General features: G+C 35.4%; 1 protein-coding gene across 1 annotated transcript in view; it reads left to right on the top strand.

The window, feature by feature from the left end:
* LOC145685841 (uncharacterized) overlaps window positions 1-21,003 on the top strand; it is a 263,253-nt gene that overhangs the window by 142,805 nt on the left and 99,445 nt on the right. The window contains exon 2 of the mRNA XM_081758454.1: window positions 18,642-18,811. Coding sequence (XP_081614580.1) covers window positions 18,642-18,811 — 170 coding nt within the window. The remainder of the gene's footprint in view (window positions 1-18,641; window positions 18,812-21,003) is intronic.

Below are 21,003 nucleotides of genomic sequence, written 5' to 3'. Positions count from 1 at the left end.
CAATTCTTCCTTTGTTCCAGATAAGCAGAATGAGTTTTTGTATCTTGTTTCACAAGTTTTCGCCTTCAGCTAAAATTAACTCAACCGGAATTTCACCTACACCCGGAGATTTGTGTTTCTTTAATTTCTTTATAGCGTTTTCTACTTCTGTTCGGTTGGGTTCTGGAATATACGGTTTTGGGGTGTGTATCTCCTTTTCTCTACGCACACTAGTTTTTGGTTGAGTGCTAAGCAAATCGTCAAAGAAATCTTTCCATCTATTTAAGATGCTATTCGTAGAACTGTACCGTCAGATTTCTTTAATATATAAGCACGAGGTTGATAGCCTTTCTTAAATTCGCTTATCCCCTTATACATGTCCCAGATATTTTTATTTTTACTATTATCTTCGAGTTCTTTAATTTTAGCTTTCCAAAAATCGCGCTTTGTTCTAAATGTTTTGGAATTTTCCCGCCTGATATCTGGAAATTTTGTGTAGTTATTTCATTCGGATTTTTTAGCCAGCGTAATTTTGCCTGTTTTCTCTGTTAGTTTAATGCATTCCTGGTCGAACCATGGTTTGTTGCTACGTATTTCCGCGTGTCCCAAATTTTCTTTTGGTGAAATTTTAATGCTATCTCTAATTTCAATCCAGGTATCCTCAACACTATCCGAATCTTCTAAAGCCGAGAATCTATTCGAAACTTCAATCTGGTATTCCTCTCTTATCTGGTTATCTTCTAATTTCTTTAAATTGAATCTCTCCGTTTTCGGACTATGAATATTACCTTTATTTAACGATAATCTCTCTCGTATTGTCGCTGCTACAAGGTAGTGATCAATGTCACAATCAGCCCCTCTGAACGACCGGACATCAATTATGCTAGATTGCCTTCTTCTATCTTTTATATAGTCATCCTTATCTTCAGTTGGGGCATGTACGTTTAAAACAATATCACACCACCATCCCTTAAGAGTAATAAAAGAAAGTCTGTCAGTAACAAATTCAACCCGTTTAATTGCTGGTAATATTCGTTTGTGAACGAAAAACCCTGTTCCTAACTGGCGATTGTTATTTCCTTCCCCGTAAAAGAATGTAAAATTTCCGGAATTCACAGCTCCATTTGCTCCCCACCTAACGTCCTGAACTCCTATTAGGTCCATCCTGTCTTTCTCTAACTCACTCGTTACGGATTTTAACGCGCCTGCTCTATAAAGACTTCTAATATTCCATGTTCCGAATCTCAAGTTCATTTTCTTTTGCTGAGGTCGTGCCAATTATTAGTCCTTGTCCGAGGCTTTTGTGAATATTTCTAAACAAGTGCTTTTTTTTGGATGAGGTTGTTAGCCTTACCCAAACTTCTAAACTGGAGGACCACTCCTAGTCGGCTGTCCGCGACTGCGTATTCAGTATATTTGCAGCTAACCTCTATATCTAGAGACCTTGTCCTCAATCTACAACCTGAGGACGCGCCATGCCGTGGTGACAGGAACCCACGTTACACGGTTTGTAGCGTCATCTGGTATAAAATTTTGACACCAACTGAATAATCCTAATACAGATTGCAAACTTTTGATATTGGTGGGCGCAGGTAATTCTCTGACTGCTTTAATAGTTTTTAGATCCTTCTTGATCCTCTTTGGACTAATAATATACCCTGAAAATGGTACTTCCGGTGGGCAAAATATGCATTTACTAATGTCGAACGTTATATTGTATTCCTTGAACTCGGCAAAAGTCTGATTCAATAACTGTAAATGATCCTGATATATGTCGTTTTTGACCAAATTATCGTCGATGTATCTCACAATTTTAGTATGTAATTCTGGGCCTAGCACATGGGACATCATAGCATTCAGAGCTTGTCTATCATTTCGATGTCCAAAGGGTACTTTTTGATATTGATAACACTGTCCTTCAAATTCAACGCTGTATATGGTCGGGATTTGGGATGCAAAGCGCAATGATGGTACGAGGATTTCAGGTCGAAGACACTAGTAAATAGTTTTCCATGTAACTTGGGTAGCAAATCTTCTATTCGTTCCGGTTTAATCTGCATCAAAACTGAGTGTTCATTAACAGTTCTCAAATCAATACATAACCTTTGTTTATCATTTTTTGGCACAACTAAAATAGGATTAATATGGATAGATTGACTGTTAATGATAATTTCCAACTGCAATAACATTTTAATCTCACCTCGTACAAACTGCAAATGTTTGTATGCAATCAGGTACTGTTTGCGTACCAAAGGCTCGTTAGTGTCAATTTCCATTTCATATTGAAAGCCCCTACATTACAACATAACAATAGATATAACACTCTGGTTCTTGTACCGCAATCTGGTTCTTGTAAATTTTGATCCACATTTAAAATAATAACACTTGATTTGGATACGATTTTACTTTCTTTTTTATTTATATCTGTCTATATGGTTGTCCCTGACGAAGCTGCCTTGACCTCTATAATATTATGTGCTACCTCAACTTGAATAGTATTAATAACATCATCAACTTCTACGGCAAGACATTAGACTTAGTGCTTACCAATATCTCTAATGCCACTGTTTCTCACGAACAGCCCCCTTAGTTCCAGAAGACCCTCACCATTCTTCCCTCTTAATAGAATTTAGACAAGCACAGCAGCCCAAATCTTCAACTTCTGAAATAAAATCGCGTTATAATTTTTCCAAAGCAAATTTTTTGACTTATATAAAGAACTTTCGCGTGCTGTCTGGAAGCGGGTAAATGATTGTGCTAATGTTGACCTAGCGGTAGAAGAGTTCTATAACATTTTATACTCAATCTTTGATAAATGTGTTTCATCAAAAAGATATTCTCGTAACTATCCCATATGGTTCACTAGAAATATAATTAAACTTGTGAAAATTAAGAAACACCACCATAAAAAATGGAAACGTGGAGGAGTTTTTTCAGAATATCATCACGAAAAATTTTGTAGTATTAGAGCTTGCCTTAATAGAGAAATCAACGAAGCTTATAAAAACTATGTACACGGCTGTGAACAAATTATACTATAAAATCCAAAAGCTTTCTGGTCGTATGTAAAAAACAAAACTAGAAAATCAAATGTGCAAAATCACTCTTCGATTTGAAACTGACCGAAGTAGAAAATGCAATTAAAAATCTCAAGCCTAGAAGCTCGCCTGGCTCGGACGATGTACCTCCATATGTAATAAAAGGATGCGCCGACATCCTAAAATATCCACTACTAGCTATATTTAATAAATTGCTATCGTCATCCCTTTTCCCATCTAAGTGGAAAATTTCGAATATTTTACCAATACCAAAAAGCAACTGCGACAATTATGACGTTCAAAGTTATCGGTCCATTGCCTTAATATCTGCCCCAGCCAAGATATTTGAATCTATCGTTTATCAAAGAATTTTTAACTATATTCATCCTTTAATATCCTCATATCAGCATGGTTTTCTGCCGAAGAGATCTACAACCAATCTCGTTGAATTCATACACTTCATTGTGGAAGAAATTGACAGTAGAAATCAAGTTGATGCAATATATACGGATTTCAGTAAAGCTTTTGACACAGTGGATCATATTTTATTGAACAAGCTTATTTTATTCAACTTCACTCTCAAAGCTGGACAATTCCTAATGTCATGCCTCTTTCATCGCAGACAATATATAATTTATAAAAATATAACAACTCCAAGTTTCATTGTAATATCAGGGGTCCCTCAAGGCTCAAACCTTCTTCTATTATTATTCTTAATTTTTATAAATTATCTACCAAATGTGCTACCAAATTGTACTAAATTATTATTTGCTGATGATGTAAAACTCTATCGAAGAGTTTCCCAACCCTCCGATGCTCTCGCACTACAAGAAGATCTAAGCGCACTATATACTTGGTGTATATCGAACAAACTTAATCTTAACATTAAAAATGTAGCGTTATTACATTCACTAAGAAAACTAATAATCTAAAATTTAATTACAGTATAAGCAACACTCCTGTACAAAGAATGGACACTGTAACTGATTTAGGGCTCACTATTAGCTCCAACTTTTCCTTCAACAGGCATATTAATCGCATTGTTAGTGAATCCTACAGAAACCTCGGCTTCGTAATCAGACTTGGCTTTGACTTTTCAAATACGAATGTTCTTAAAACCCTGTTCAATAGTTACGTTAGATCCAAACTCGAGTACTCTTCAATCATATGGCAACCCAACAATCAGAAAAACAAAGCACGTCTTGAAGCGATTCAATCTCGTTTTGTGAGGTAATTAACTTATAAGGAAACCGGACTACATCCAAAATTCGAAAAATATACTGACCTCCTTCGTAAGCACGATATCTCTCGACGATAGACGTACCACCCAACTTTTGTTTTTTTAAATGAAATTATTGCAAAATAATATAGACTCTGAGTATTTACTATCCCAGTTAGAATTGCATGTTCCAGGTAAACGCACGCGCCCTAGAAATATTACTTTGATTTACCTACTGCAAGAACAAATACGCTATACATGTCACCTATTAGGAGAATGTGTTATATATTTAACACCTATGCTGAAAGTAATCCTGAACTTCACATATTTACTATAAATGACCGTTCTCTAAGAACTATTGTGCAATCTTATTGAAGCTTCATTAATTGAAATGGGCATATCTATAAATGTGTATTTGTAATTATGTAAGTGAATTCATGCATGCTCTAACTATATACAAACTGACTAGGTCACTATCGTTAGGTAATATACCTGTTGTGATCTATATGTAACCATAAATAAATAAATAAATAAATTTATATTTTTTATTTATATTCTTATCTGGTTGTCCTGCCAACCACGTAATTACAATCTCATTATTTTAACATATGAATATCCTTTTTTTATATTAGCATTATCGACAATATTATTTTAAAACATTTCTTTCTCTTCTTCTGCCGCCAGCCTAGTACACATTTCGAACTTACTGCCCAAAATTACAAGAAAACAACAATACAAGAAAACATACAAACGTACCGTTGTATATTATGAAGCCCGAACGGAATTTCCCTTTTTATTCATTAACTATCATAAAAAGGGAAGAGAATTCTGGACCGTTTATATAGATATGGAAATTATTCGAGTTTTCGAATGTACCTCGTATATTTAAAAATTACAATTCATATAACAATACATATATATTATATTTAATTCTATAACAATATCATTATCATATTTATTTATCATATTTATTTTAAATTTTCATCATTTTCAATTATTTATACGTTTTACCGACGATAAGGCACATTCGAAATTAGATTAATAAGTTATTTAAGTCCTTTTTCAGGTCCATTAAATGCTGGTTATAAGCTATTTGATTCCTTTTCGGGGCCATTACATGCTTTGTTACAATTTAATAATTATTTACTTGGGCATCATGAAGAAGGTTTTGAAAAAGATGTATGTGATACTTATATAGTTGTTCTATGAACACAACATCATCCAATATAAGATATAATTAAACAAAATATAAATTGAGATTCAAATATCGATAATAATCATGACATAACATAATAATTAACGTCTTATTAACATCGCAACATGAATAATGAGATTGATATTATATGTTGGCAATCATAAGAAAAACACAACATTACGATATTTGTAGACATAATTTGAGTAATTGCAATCATATATACATGAATATAAGATACAAACAACACATAAATTCATTATGACGTTTGAAGCAAAATCAATTGAGTGCGGGACGCCGTAACTACAATCTAAGTTACATATCCAACAAATTCCTTATAGAAAACAAAACTTATTAACTTAGACATATATCCTCGCATAACAAAGATGTTTTTCAATATACTTCAATAACATGGAACACGAATAATGAGATTCATAATACACATATCAAAGGAAACACACAACATTAACACATATGTTGATATAAATTGAATAATTACGATCATAGAAATGAAGTTCAAGATTGAATAACATAAAATAAGATACAATAAACCGATTCACTTTTCATAAAATATTTTGTTTTTCTCCTTTTGAAAATTAAGTTTCATCAGTTAACTGTTTACATTAGCTTTCAACATAACTTCAGGAGAAACTAAAGTTTTTACTAAATCCATCAATTTTTTCTAGTGTTTTGGGTAGGCTGCCATAATTTAATTTCATCAATATTCCGTAGACCTACAATTTTCCTAGTTTTTGTATCCATAAGTTCAAATACTTTAGAATTGATTTGTTTCGTACATAAATAAGGTCCAGCAAACAAATCACAAAATTTATATATCCTTTTTAATGATGCATCACTCTGAGGATGTAATCTCACGAATACCAAGTCATTATGGTGAATTTTAACTTTACCAGATTGCTCAACCTTTAAGTTTCGGGACTTGAATTTCTGCACTCTACTAAAATGAATCATACTCACAAGATGGGAATAATCAATTTCATTAGTTCCATTAATTTGAATTTCAAAATGTTGTTCAATTGGCGCGACATAATCTGTTCCATTATGAATGTTGGCAGGCGCAACTCCTAAAGTATCGGACACCGAATAATTTAGAAAATATGTAATTTCAGTCACATATTTGATCCAATCACTATGTTTATCACGACAGCAATGTCGGAATAACATTCCAAGGTTTCGATATATATTTTCTACAATTGAACTGCTGGAATGATACGGCGTTACGAGGTGTATTTTAATGCCGGCAGTTATCAATGCACTCATAAATATATCACTACGGAATTGTCCTCCATTGTCACATAATATATGTTGAATCGAACCACAATGTGGGATATAAACGTTCAGTATGCGATTAACTATCGCTGATGAAGTAGCTCTACGCAGAGGATAAGCCACTACATATCTAGTAAAAATAGTCATTACAGTTAGCAGAAAAGTTCCGCCAGTATGAGCTGTAGGAAGTGGTCTTTACAAATCTATAGAAATGAACGAATATGGACGTTCAGGTATTATGGACAACATAGGTTTATATGTGGATCGATAATTATGTTTGATCTTCATACATTCCTCACAATCATTAATTCTTGATTTGGGATCTAAGCGATTTCCAGTAAAAGGATTTGTTAATTAGGGCATACACTTTTAAATATCCGAAGTGTCCAAAATCATCATTATACGCTTTTAATGCACGTGGAACCAATTTTGGTGGAGCACAAATTTTGGTCCTTTGTTCGTATTTGAAATCTCTAATTACCAGAATATTATTCGACATTTGATGCAGGGTGTTCCAGGAACGAGGACAGTCACATTTATCTGCACATTACGTCAAATGTTGAATAATTTTTGCATAAGGTTCATATTCTCTTGGGGAATTTTGCAACTTATCTACCGAAATGTTGGAAATTTCTTCCTGTAGAATTTTGAAAGTATTCATCGATAATACGCGATGATTTTCACTAGGAAATAATCTAGATAACGTATCCACTGGAAAATTCTCCACCCTTATTATGTGTTTCACTTCAAAATCAAAAGATTGTACTTCTAATGACCATCTTAATAAACGGCTATTATATCCTTGTATTTTCTTCAAGTGACATAACGAACTGTGGTCAGTGATGACAGTAAAATGACATCCAGTGAGATATGGAGCGAATTTTTGTAACGAAAAACGTACAGCAAATAGTTCGATCTCCGTGATAGTGTACCCTTTTTCTGCATTTTTCAAAGTCCGACTAACGCAATGGATTACAGAAGGCTCATTTGTAGAAACACCAGGTTGCCATAGTATCCCAGAAATACCTGTAAGTGCACCGTCACATTGAACAAAGAAAGGACGATTATAATCAGGATGATTCAAACGAATGTTTTTCATAATACATGCTTTTAAACGCTGAAAGCTTTGTTCTTCAGGATCTCCCCATCGCCATGGCACTCCTTTCTTTATTATCGAAAACAAAAGTTCGGCGATTTCTGCGAATTTTGGAATAGATCTTCTAAACCAATTAAAAAGGCCTAAAGTCTGTCGCGTTTCTTTCAAATTAGTAGGAGCTGGCAACTCTCTGATTGCTTGCACTTTCGAATCACCATAACATATTCCATTTGCGTCGATTGAATACCCCAAGAATTCAATGGACTTTTGAAAGAATTTAGATTTTTCGATATGTACTGTTAAACCTAAATTTTCTAATTGCTCAAGAACCGAATCCAAATTTTTGAAATAATCTTCAGGTGTTTTTCCCATAATAAAAATATCATCTGCACAGTATACAACATTACTATGTAAATCTTGTTTTAATACTTGATTCAAGCATGACGCCAAGGCGGCACTACCATTTATCAATCCAAACACCACACGATTATATTCGTATAATTTACCTTCAAACAAAAAGGCAGTAAAGAGTTTCGAACTTTCATCCAACATGATTTGATTATACGCCATGACTAAATCTGAATCCCCAAATATGGTATTACCCTGTAATGAACTGAGGATTTCCACTACAGGTGGATATCTTACTTGTTGTAACTTAACATGTGAATTTAATTTTTCCGAGATCCGAGTCCGATTTCTCAGTCTTCCGTCCTTTTTCGGTATTACTTGCAACGGATTTAAATGTATACTTTGAGAGGGTCTTATTATTCCTTGCTCTAACATCTCTGATATTTGTTTACGCACATTTTCTGTAAATCGATATGGGATAATATATGGTTTCGTCACAATGGGATCTTTAGCATCTACTTCAATGGTATATAAAAAATCCTTACAACATCCTGGTTTGCATGAAAAGACTCTCTTATGTTTGTAGATTATGTTCTTGAATAATTAAATCACTCTATTATCAACAAACCCCATTGAATTTAAAATATCATCTACACACTTATAGAAAGAAAAATCATCGTTCATAAATGATTCTTTTGTTAATTTATCAACATTAGTTTTCCCCCACTTATTATTTTTAACATCCAAAACGTTATTTATGAAAGGTTGGCACTGGGAAGCAATGCTATCTGTAGTAGGAATTAACTTCTGAACTACCAACTCATCTAAGGTGCGTATTGTAAATGTCTTGTTTTCGAAATCCAAAACGGTGCGTAATTGTGTCAAAAAGTCTAATCCAATTAAAACCTTTTCATTTAATTCACTGATAACCAAAATCGGAATTGTAATTTTAGAATTTTTGCATCTCAATTTCTACTTGTGTTTTACCTAATACTCTTTTTCTATGTTTGCCTGTATAATCAACCAATATCAAATTGTCTAACTTTTGTAATCGAGGATTTGAATAATCTTTAGTAATTTCACCCCAAAAAACGTATGATAATAGGGATACGGTAGCTCCTGTATCAATTAAAGCATGAATATTAATATCATTAACTTTAATATTGATTCTCGCAGTACAAAAAGTTTTTAAAAAGACAAAATCTTTCTCGGTGTTGTCTAAATTTACTTCCATGTCATCGTCAAATCTCCAAAAACAGTTAACAATTGGTAGGTATTGATGAATGGCATTAGTATCTAATATTTTAAAATCAGTTTCATAATCAGAGAAATGCTCGAAAGTATCTAACACTGACATGGGTACACCCCTTTTCACGTCAGCATAATCTCGTTTAAATTACTTTGATTCATAGCTTCAGTTAAATTACACTGGACTCCGCATTCTTGTGTATTTTCTTGGTAATTATGCATTGTTACAGCACTCGGATTCTTACGTGTGTAATTACTGCCATCTCTAAATCTCCTATCAATGTAATTTCTGCCATCTGAACTTCTATTTTGCACAAAAGTGCGACGGTTGTTGTTCCTGTTGAAATTACTGTTATTTCTATAATTCCTGTTTACGTTACCACGGTTCGTTTGCACCTGGTTACCAGTAGCATTGTTTATTCTGCTATCGAATGTGTTTTCAGATTGTATACTTACATTGCGCACTGGGGCATATTGTACATGACCCCGACCAGAATTGCTTTGACCTTTGTCCTGTCCTCTATTACAGTTTTGTGCTACAAATTGACTTTCATAACTCTGAACAAACAGTATTAGATTATTAAAGTTAACACATTGCGCAGACATTAAAAGCTGTTGTAATCTAAAAGGCAATAGTATCCGGATAGAAACGATAATTCTTGATTCTGGATGACCCGGATTTAACGCTCTCAACTCATTAAATGTAGAAATTACACATTCTGTAATATTCCTATGCAGCTTTGGACTGAAGGGTTTCGATCTTAACAACGCGTCTCGTTTTGCTTTCATGAAGTCGTTTTCATAATTAGAAAGAAATGCATTTTTAAAGTCAGCATGCGTACGAAGATTACTCCTAATGGCTTTAAACCACGTTAGACATGGTGGCAACAATATATGAGGCAGTAATTTCAAATATTGAGATTCATCTATATCCATCAATTCATTTTCATCTTCAAAATTTTCGAGAAATCCCCTCGCAGTTATATCTTCCGATATACCACTAAATTTTGTGATTGACTTCACTTCACTAAGACGCAAAGATTTATTCGTTTTAACCCTTAAATACCTGTGATGGGCCCGCTTCTGCTGAGATGATTGCCTCACTCTTCTTTCTCCTTCAGTACTATCTTCATTACTCGAAGATAGTTTATCTTCAAGCGTTGTTCGGTGATGGCGTGCAGATTCCCAATCGTTGGATGTGGGATGTACAGGATTCATGTGTCCACCATCTTGCACTGCGCCTTCTGACATGGATTTTCTTTTATGAAATTCAATTCATCTTGCAGTTGTTTAATCCGTTTGTCATGTTCTACGACCGTCTTAATAACGTTCACAGAATCTTGAATGTCAGTACACCTTTGTACTATTTTGCCCATTTCATCCTCATGATGTTCAAATTTAGCTTTGATTTGTTGGTTAATTTATTGCAACTGCTGTTGCAAACCGTCATTGCGCTGTTGCAATTGCTCCAGGCGCTAATCAACATGTTGGGCTTGCTGATTCGTCTTTTGATCTAGCTTTTCTAACTGCTGATTCAATTTAGCAAATTGTTCTTGTTGCTCATTCAATTTAGCAAATTGTTCTGCTTGTTGTCGGGACATTTCCTTCAAAATTTCCAACATATTGGATGAATCTATTGTTTGGCTGTCCATCGTTTTACCATCTATGTCACTTATTCTGCTCCGATATATAACTCGGCCGCTTCTTAAACAAATATAATGAATATCTGACTAAATTTTGGTCGTTTTTTTTTACTGGACTTCAAAAACGCTCATTCTCAATTTCGGGTTTCCGGCACCATTTTATATAGAACAAATCAATAATAAATAACATTGGTTCTTTTATCGGAATCTAAAATTGAGCCGCATTAAAATAATACACTTCATTCGGCCGTTTTCACTTTCCTTTATTTTTATCTAACTTGTTATGTAGTCGTCCCTGACGAAGCTGCTCTTTTCATAATTCTTTTTTATTTATATTCTTATCTGGTTGTCCTGCCAACCACGTAATGACAATCTCATTATTTTAACATATATATCTTTTTTATATTAGCATTATCGACAATATTATTTTAAAACATTTCTTTCTCTTCTTCTGCCGCCAGCCTAGTACACATTTCGAACTTACTGCCCCAAATTACAAGAAAACAACAATACAAAAAATATACAAACGTACCGTTGTAACATTTACGAGAATAATTTGTGAAAATTTCTCTATACCAAAACAAATTCAACAATTGTTCTTTTTCGTTAATATCTAATGTACTAGCACGATCAACAGCAGCTCTTAACTGTTCTGTCGTTGCAGCTTGTCTGAGGACGATGTCTTGATTACAGCTAACATTACCAACACGGTGTTCTGTGCTAATATTTTCTTCGTCAGCTGTTTCAACCGAGGATTCTGTGCTGTCATTACATTCCTTTAACTCAATGGGGAGAAGGTAGACTACCACTCTAATGTTATCATACTCATGAAATGTTACACTGATTAAGATTAATAATACTTTGTAATTGTTCCAACGCATTCAAACCCATTATAAATTTCTCATTCAGATCGGCTACAACAAAAACTACTAAGATGAATGCAAGCAAGTCTATTTCAACGGGTATGACAGTCTTGCCTCTACACTTCTTTTAAATTTCCCAGTATAGTCTACCATAAGGACATAATCAGCTGGTTGTAATTTAGGAAATGAGCTCTCTTTCGTAACTTCTTTCCACAAATCATAAGAAGCCAACGAATTTTCCGCCCCAGTATCACACAATGCTTTCACTTCGATCCCATTTACACGCGTGTTAATATAAGCAGAATACTGCCTACCATACCTCTAACTATCGTTTCTTCAAATTTGTCTCCTTCACTATCGCTTCTTGCATCCTGATCTAAATCTGAGTGAGACTGGAACGTAAAATTTCGAACACGGAACACACTATTGGGGATTTGGTTATTCATTATCTTGACGAATGTCCCCCTCGAAACTTGTCTTCATTCAGTTTTCCGAATCTTCGCATGACTGGCCTTGTGTTCGATTCTTGTTTGACCCGTTGTTGTTTTGGCTTCTGCAATTCTGACGATTATTCTCCCGTACTGTATTGTTCCCTCGACTTTTTCCTCACCTACAATTATTATTGCCATGCCAATTGTTATCTCTATCACTTCGAAGTTCTGTTCGATTCTGTTCGTTATTCGTTTGCGCATTATTACCGTCATGATTACTTGTGTCACCGTCATTCTGCCGGGTGTCGTTTTTGTTTCGTGTATTATTCCGCTGTTGGCCATTGGATAATGCGTTTGTTGTTTTAGCTTGCTGCACACGAAATGAACGATTATCTTTGTAATTATTATTATTATATGCATTGTAATCCCTCTTTGTATTGTTTTCTGCTGCCCTTAATGATTCAATCCGAGCGATACTAGCCAAAAACTGTTGAAAAGAAGTGCACGGATGCAACGTCAATTCTTCACGATACCTTCATGGTAAAGTATCGATGATACTTGCAATGATGTTTGCAGGTGAGCTTTTCGGATTTATATCTTTCAATAACTGATACTGTTTCGTGGCGAAACTGCAAACGTTATCATGGGTCTTTGGATCGAACCGCCTACTTCTACAAGAAGCGATCTGACTAGCAACAATGATGTCTGAATCTAACATGTTTATTAATGCCTTTTCAAACTGACTGAAAGTTTCAAATATTCTTGGATAATTAGCTACCCACTCTTTAGCCACCAGTTCGACAAAACACGGGATAATATGCACCAAATCGTCTTCATATATGCCTACGACTCTGCCTTTTTCTTTCAAATTCTGAATATATGAACGCGCAGTTGTACTATCCGGGATCCCTGTATACTTTGGTAAGTACTGTAATTCTCTAACATGAATGATACCCTTAGGCTTGGAAACTACGCGAATAGACTCGTTTTACACTACTATCAGATCGGTCGGATTCGATTCCTTCACTCTGATGATCTGAGTCGTGGTACTCAGTGTCGAACTGAGTCTCTTTACGTGGTGATGAACGTACGTTAGTCTGTAATTGTTGCAGTTTATCTTCAATATGTTCCTGACGTGCTAATAGTTCCGGATTGATTCTTTCTAATTTATGCATTTCCTGAGCAACATCTCGATCATGTTCCGATTTTACAATAACAGCTTTTTGTTTCTCGGAATGTTCAATTATCATTTCGACGGTAGCTTTATGGTGTTCCCTGAAACTTTCTAGGGTTTGTTCAATCCCATGTGATCATTCACTTTTCACTTTTAAAATTTGTCGGTGCACTTGCACTTTCTCACCTATCTTTTCTGCGACAGATACAGCCCCATTGTTGTTGGCATATATATATATATATATATATATATATATATATATATATATATATATATATATATATATATATATATATAACAATGAATACCAGGAGGACGGGGATAATTGAAATGCTTGACACTTGTGTCCCTCCCCCTCCTTTGTTTGTCTTTTTAGACCACTGAAACCGGTTTAAAAAACGGAGTCTATGTGGCAACAATGAGCGGCACGATGACGCGGGCGGAAAAAGCGCTGATTGCACCGTTATTGCGTGGCTCAGTCTTGCTCTTATTCATTACAGCAAGTAATCTCTCAAGTGTAGAAGTATTTTGTAAGGAGAATTGACTTGGACTTTTTACGTCAGTAACTTGAGTTTTATTTTACCGTATTTTTAGAACTGTTTGCCTGTGTTCTCAGTATCTTTTAGTGATTTTATGGAATAAGTGGTTGTGCTGTTGCTCCAAGTTTCGCTTTCCTGTGCAAAATGTTAAGTTCTTCCCGCAGAGGACGTAATAACTCACCGGACAGATTTTGCTATATCTGTGGCGTATTTATGGTTAAGTCGCAGATTAGATCGATAAATGATGATGTTAGGAAAGCATATTATTTTTATTTTGGCTGCAAGATCGGTGATCAAGATAAAAGCTGGGCCCCTCATATGTGTTGTTTGATGTGTTATGCGATTCTGACTGCCTGGCTTAAAGGAACCAAATGAAGGATGCCTTTTGCTGTTCCGATGATATGAGAAGAACCACGGAATCATTATGATGATTGTTATTTCTGTATGATGAATACAGCAAGAAGTAAGAAGAAAAAACAACGTGTCATCAAATACCCAAACTTGCAATCCGCGATCAGGCCAGTGCCTCATTGAGAAAATTTAACTGTACCTACTCCTCCGAAAGATTGGGAACTATTACAGCGCCTACAGGAAGCGATGTGGACACCAACTCAATATCTGTAGATGAAGATCCGAGAGACAGTTTCTTTCACGTAAATGATGAGCCTCACTTCATCCTACAACACGAGGTTAATGATTTAGTGAGAGAGTTACAATTTTGAAAGAGGAAGCTCAACTTTTGAGTGCTAGACTCAAAGAATGGAATTTACTGGCTCCTGGAACTACTTACACTAACTACAGGAAAAGGAACGAGCCCTTTTCAGAATACTACAGAATGTAAGGTTCCCTTTGCGTATGCACGGGCATCACTGGTGTGATGAATTAATTAGAAATTCAACATGATCCATCCAATTGGCGTATTCTCATAGATTCGTCTAAGTACAGTCTGAAAGCAGTTTTACTTCATAATGGAAATAAGCTGCCATTTATTTCTCTGGCACACTCGGTTTCGTTGAAAGAGACTTACGATAACCTCGCACTCATTTTAGATCGTATTAACTACAATGAACATGGCAAATTTGGGAAGATTTGAAAGTTATTGCAATATTACTTGGTCTGCAAGGTGGATTTACGAAGCACTGTTGATTTTTGTGTCTTTGGGACTCAAGACCCATAGGAAAACATTTTTCACAAAAAGAGGCCCCCCCAGAGAGATATTTAAGCCCGGTACCAACAGTGTCAAGTATGAGCCTCTGATCGATCCAGCCTCCACCTCTTCATATTATGTTGGGCCTCATGAAGAGGTTCGTAAAAGCTATGGACAAGGGTAAACAAGGCATTTCCGCACCGAGTGACTATCACAACGATGATTAGCGTACTACAGTTAGTCAAGGTATTAATTTCCATAAATATCTAGCCATCACGGGTCGCATACGTCCATTGTTAGACAGGATTCTTACAAAATATTGCGAAACTAAGTGAAATGAGAAGAATATAGAACTGATAATTGAGTAGTAAAAGAGACCTAATGGCGCAACTGACTTCACCATAATGAGTATGAAAAGCTGTGCTGGAAACACGAGGTAAGAAATGTAAAACTTTCAGATAGGGTATTGTGAATAAGGCACTTTCATTGAGTTGCTGTAGTAACTTGAAGTCAATGAGGAAAGCTCTGTCTTTCCATGACTTGAGTAAGCATAAGCGAGTTAAATAGCAAGTCATTTGAACTGAGGTATGGTTGACAGCATCCAGAGGGTCATTTTTATATGAAACATCGAAATGGACTCAGCATGCTATTTGTATTTTCTTGCTTTAACGTTTCACATGGCTATCTGATAGAGTAAAACAAGTAATAGGAAAACCGTAAATCGGTGAAAAGATTACGATCTTGACCAATAATTTGTTTTTGGATCAAAGTCTAGAAACCAAGTTTTCGTACTTTCTACGGAATAAGCTCATCATACTGAGTTAACTGATAGTTTGGGTTCAGTTACATTATATGTAGTTCTCCAAATATCAGGCCTACAAGAAAATTTTTTATTGAAATATATTGGATCTTTTGATCTAATGAACTTTTGGCCTGTCACAGTAATCCGCTATTATATTATGGATACAACCTTGATGTAACCCATTCAATTCAGAGAATTTATGTTTTGTAATCGAGTCATCCTTTAACTACTTGAAACCAAATTTAAATGTTCACAGATTACAATAATTTGATGGCTTCAAATTTTAATACGGTACAAACTTTTCGAATTTGTAATGTGGATTTCCCTTGTCCTTGGTACGATATCGATATTTTGTATATGTACGAGAAGCTGAAAGCGCCTCAACAAAACCATAGAGTTTAGATTCCGTCCTATGTTCACTTTCTCGCGTTCCTGTCTGCCGATCGAAACGGGATCTGTTTATTTGTGATTACATTATAAGTACCTATAATGTACGTGTTCATAGGGCATTTTTACGGGACAGCCAATCACTATAAGGTGCCAAGCCAGAACGCGTGAGCAAATTTTAACATCAAGCATCGGGATTTACACAATAACGGCAAATCTTTCATAGACATCAAGCAGGATTGTAGTCACTATATTAAAATAAGTAAGGTTTTCTTCAGTTCTTTTCTCAGTCTTATATAATAATAATCGTTCTTAGTTTTTTTTCTGAATTAGTTTTTCGTATTGGAAAGGCACGTTATATGTATATTTTTTGACAGTAACATTACACAATTAAAAAGGAAAGAAAACTAACGAATAATAAAATGTTACGTACATATAATTCATTTGTTACTAAATTCCCCAATTGTGAAGCACATTAAGAAAGTATTTGTGCTTCATAATAATTTGTAGATGAGCATAGCTGAGCTGGCACAATGCTTCGAAGTATCTTTTGAGGAGTCTTCTTGCACTTATAGCATTATGTTTCATTTTTCGTGCTATTTACAGAACGAATTCCCTCCACATTGCTTGTATCCAGCCACATGATTGGCACAAAGGTTAGAAGCTTCACCCTATTTTCTACACTGCCACTTGCTGCGGGAACCGGTCAAAACCCCCACAGCCAAAACCCCCACACTCAAGAAATGTCAAAACGCCCACACAAACGGTCATAACCCCCACACAAATGGACAAATCTCCCAAACACGAACGGTCATAACCCCCACAGCCAAAACTCCCACACTGGTAGTCGGTCATAACCTCCAACGGTCATAACTCCCACACAAATAGACAAAACAGCCACACATAGCAACGGTCACAATCCCCACATAAATGGACAAAACCCCCACACAAATGGACAAAACTCCCACATGCAGAAATAGTCACAACTGCCACACAAATTGACAAAACCCCCATACTCATGTATTGCCCTTGTACTTTTTAATAACATTTTTTATTCCACTTAAACTGATGTTGCAACTATTCTTCTTGGGCGTCATAAAGAGCCGCAACAAAGACGTGAAATGACGATCATTTCAGAGTGTGGGAGATTTGTCCGATTTTGTGGGAGTTTTGTCCATTTATGTGGGGATTATGACCGTTGCTATGTGTGGCTGTTTTGTCCATTTGTGTGGGGGTTATGACCGATTGTGTGGGCGTTTTGACATTTCTTGAGTGTGGGGGTTTTGGCTGTGGGGTTTTTGACCGTTCGTGCGTTTGGGAGATTTGTCCATTTGTGTGGGGGTTATGACCGATCGTGTGGGCGTTTTGACATTTCTTGAGTGTGGGGGTTTTGGCTGTGGGGTTTTTGACCGTTCGTGCGTTTGGGAGATTTGTCCATTTGTGTGGGGGTTATGACCGATCGTGTGGGCGTTTTGACATTTGTTGAGTGTGGGGGTTTTGGCTGTTGGGGTTTTGACCGTTCGTGCGTTTGGGAGATTTGTCCATTTGTGTGGGGGTTATGACCGTTTGTGTGGGTGTTTTGACATTTCTTGAGTGTGGGGGTTTTGGCTGTGGGGGTTTTGACCTAGACCCCTTGCTGCAAGGAAGAAAGCTTAAAACAAGTTTATTCAAGTTAAAATGTTACATTGTGCATAACTGCAAACGTTGAAAGAACTAGTATGTGAAGCAGGCGAATGCTAGAAAGAATCGAACCAGAATACGTGAACAAAATGCAATATCAAATATCGTGATACACGGAGTGTTTACCAAGTCTTTCATGAACAGCGATGAGGATGGCACATTCCATATTAAAATAACGTATTTTTGTTTGTCATTCATCATTTGTGTACAGGAATTAATGTCCTTAATTGTTGTTTCTTTTTAAAAATGTTCTTCACAATAATTGGAAGGCACGTGATTCTTTAAATATGAATATCTCTTATCTTTAAACAATGGTATTCAATAAGCTTCCAAAATTTTAACATTACTTACCAATACATCAAAAATTAAATATTTATTTCCCTTTTGTCGTAGTCGAACTATGCTGACACGCGTTGATTTACGTTGTACCAATATTCAATAGTGGTGAGTGAATTTTGCTAGAATAGCTTAGTTCTACTTCTAAAATGTGTTTATTCCTTCTTGTTATTTCTACGTATATGCTTATTTTGTGTTCTTCCTTTCCCTCTATCTCTATTTTTCGCAGATAATATGGAAAGTGTGAGAATGAATTTTGAAATATTTACGAATGGGAAAAGTTTCGTTCAACGCTATGAAAACGGAGTATTTCCACTTGAAACACTTCTTGACAGTGCTTTGTATCTTATGACATACATATACCGTTGCGATCAACATTCTTCATTCACTGATATAAAGGTAAGTAGACATTATTATTATTATTATTATTATTATTATACACTGAAAATTTGCTATACGTAGGTATGTAAAATCTCATATGATATAATACCTCAGGCGGAGTCGCCAATAGTTGGGGCAGCGGAGATTTTTGACAAGGATAATAGATAAACATCCTCCTTTGACTGGAATGGACACTCACAATCTTGAAAAGCTTGTGTGTGAGACTAGGGTTTAGTGTATTTTTATAAAATACAAGATTTCAAAATAAAAATAAACGTGGATTGTGCTTTTGTCAGTTCCTGTTTTCATTCATTTCTGTACCATTTTATTCGGGAGTCGTGTGTTTTGCTCGACTGCAATAGTGGTTTGGTGTATTTCACATTATTCTTTATCGCGTTGGGTTGTGAATGCCTTCAGTGTGTGTTCTATTTCCAACAGAAGCTCATGTGGTTTAGATACCATGTTAAAATGTAGGTCCACATCTCATATAGCCTCGGTACTCAAAAGGATGTCAATCTCCAATTCAAGCAAGTAAGCAAACATCGGTGTGCTGTTGTGGCTCCAATGGTTCACTACCTCGCAATGAAAGGGAAAATCATCACGAAATACCAAAAGAGATTCTAACAATCCGAGGGTGTGAAGGGCTTGTCCCATTTTAAGTAAATTAGCTGGAATATCCGTCCTTTGTAAGGGGTCTAGTTTTAAGAAAAATCTTTCAATCCTTTTCCCTCTTAAGATACGCATTTCAGTGAACGTGTAATAATAGAACTCCATAAGATAGTCTACTATTGAGATAAAATTCGAAACATTTTACCGCGATCCTAGAGTACACCCTTTCAGTGGCGAAAGGTTCTATGAGGCTCTGAAGCTGGGCCTACACTGATTTCTACCATACTTTGTTTATTTTCCTTATCTTTGCTTTCCTATGGAGTAAAGTCAATACTTCAACATTTCGGTTTTTCGGTAAAAAAAAAAATAGGGTGGAGACACTTGGAGACACTCTCACCAGCCTGCTAGACAGGCTTATGGGCTATGTTGCTCAGGGAGGGAAGTTTTTATCGCTGGGGATTGCACGCATAGTTGGAAGTTGTGAATGCTCGCCTCTGCGCCTTTAGTTTAAACATTGAATGCATTTTTCAATGCTAATATGTTACAAAATGATTTCCTTAACTTAGAGTACGAAGTTTCTGTGTACAATTATGTATTTATATTAGTGATATTTTTTAAAATTTAATATATGTTCTCAGGAGTTATTCTGAGTAGCTTTGCGTTTACCTGTAGCACTTAGAGAGGTTTAGCATTTAAGTGTAAGATTTGAAGCTATTTGGATGATTAATAAAAAAGTTAGAAGGAGTTGTAATCGTTCACATCATTTTGAATCACGCTGTATATAATTTTACCAAACGCTACCGTACAGAAGAAAATAATAATATTTCTGTGTAATCTTAGTTGAGTTCTCCATTTCATAGAATCAGTGGGGTATTTACGATTTTCGTTCAGCTGACTTTGCTTATTTCGGAACGGGATTCGCTAAATTTATTCCTGGAAATGAGAAAATTCTGCAGTATGTATGAAACAATAAAATTTGCTATAATATTTCTGTGAGTTCTTAAGCCTGGAAGCCACAATACAATATTACATATCTTCCGTTGATTCAAATGAAGTTCCTTCTGAGTATTAACATTTCCAGTGAAGTCATTTTCATGTCATGCATTAATTAAATGAGTATTGTACTTACTTTAAAGTGGGAGTTGCAGGTAAAAAACGCTTATGGAAGAAATTTGAAAGTTTTTCTCTCCCTCAGTATTCAAATATGCAGGAAATGAAAACAGCAAGTGAGGAGGAAATTCCTTTCAACCACCTGTAAATCCCAGACAAAAGAAAATATGAATTGACCTTAAAAATATTTGTAGTGGAGCTAGATGAAAATATTCCATTAATACACATTGCGTGTTTTCCTCCATGTACATATTTCCATAATAATAATAATACACTACCTTCCGTTTACTTTTGCTTATATAAGTATTCATCCTTTTTTGTTAAATTAAACAACAAAAGACTACTATCTGTACATGCACATAAATTTAACTCTAAACAGTGTTAGAAATACAGCTATGAAAGTTTAAAGTTGTTTTAAGTAATAGATTTGGAAATATTTTTTGTTTAACATAAAAGGAAACTAGAATTCTGAGCGTAATTTTAAACATTTT

The sequence above is a fragment of the Thermobia domestica genome, chromosome 5 (genome assembly GCF_964235325.1).
Source record: "Thermobia domestica chromosome 5, izTheDome1.hap1.1, whole genome shotgun sequence".
Lineage (NCBI taxonomy): Eukaryota > Metazoa > Arthropoda > Insecta > Zygentoma > Lepismatidae > Thermobia > Thermobia domestica.
Note: the sequence above shows the minus strand (reverse complement) of the source record. Positions and strands in the feature narration are given on the sequence as shown.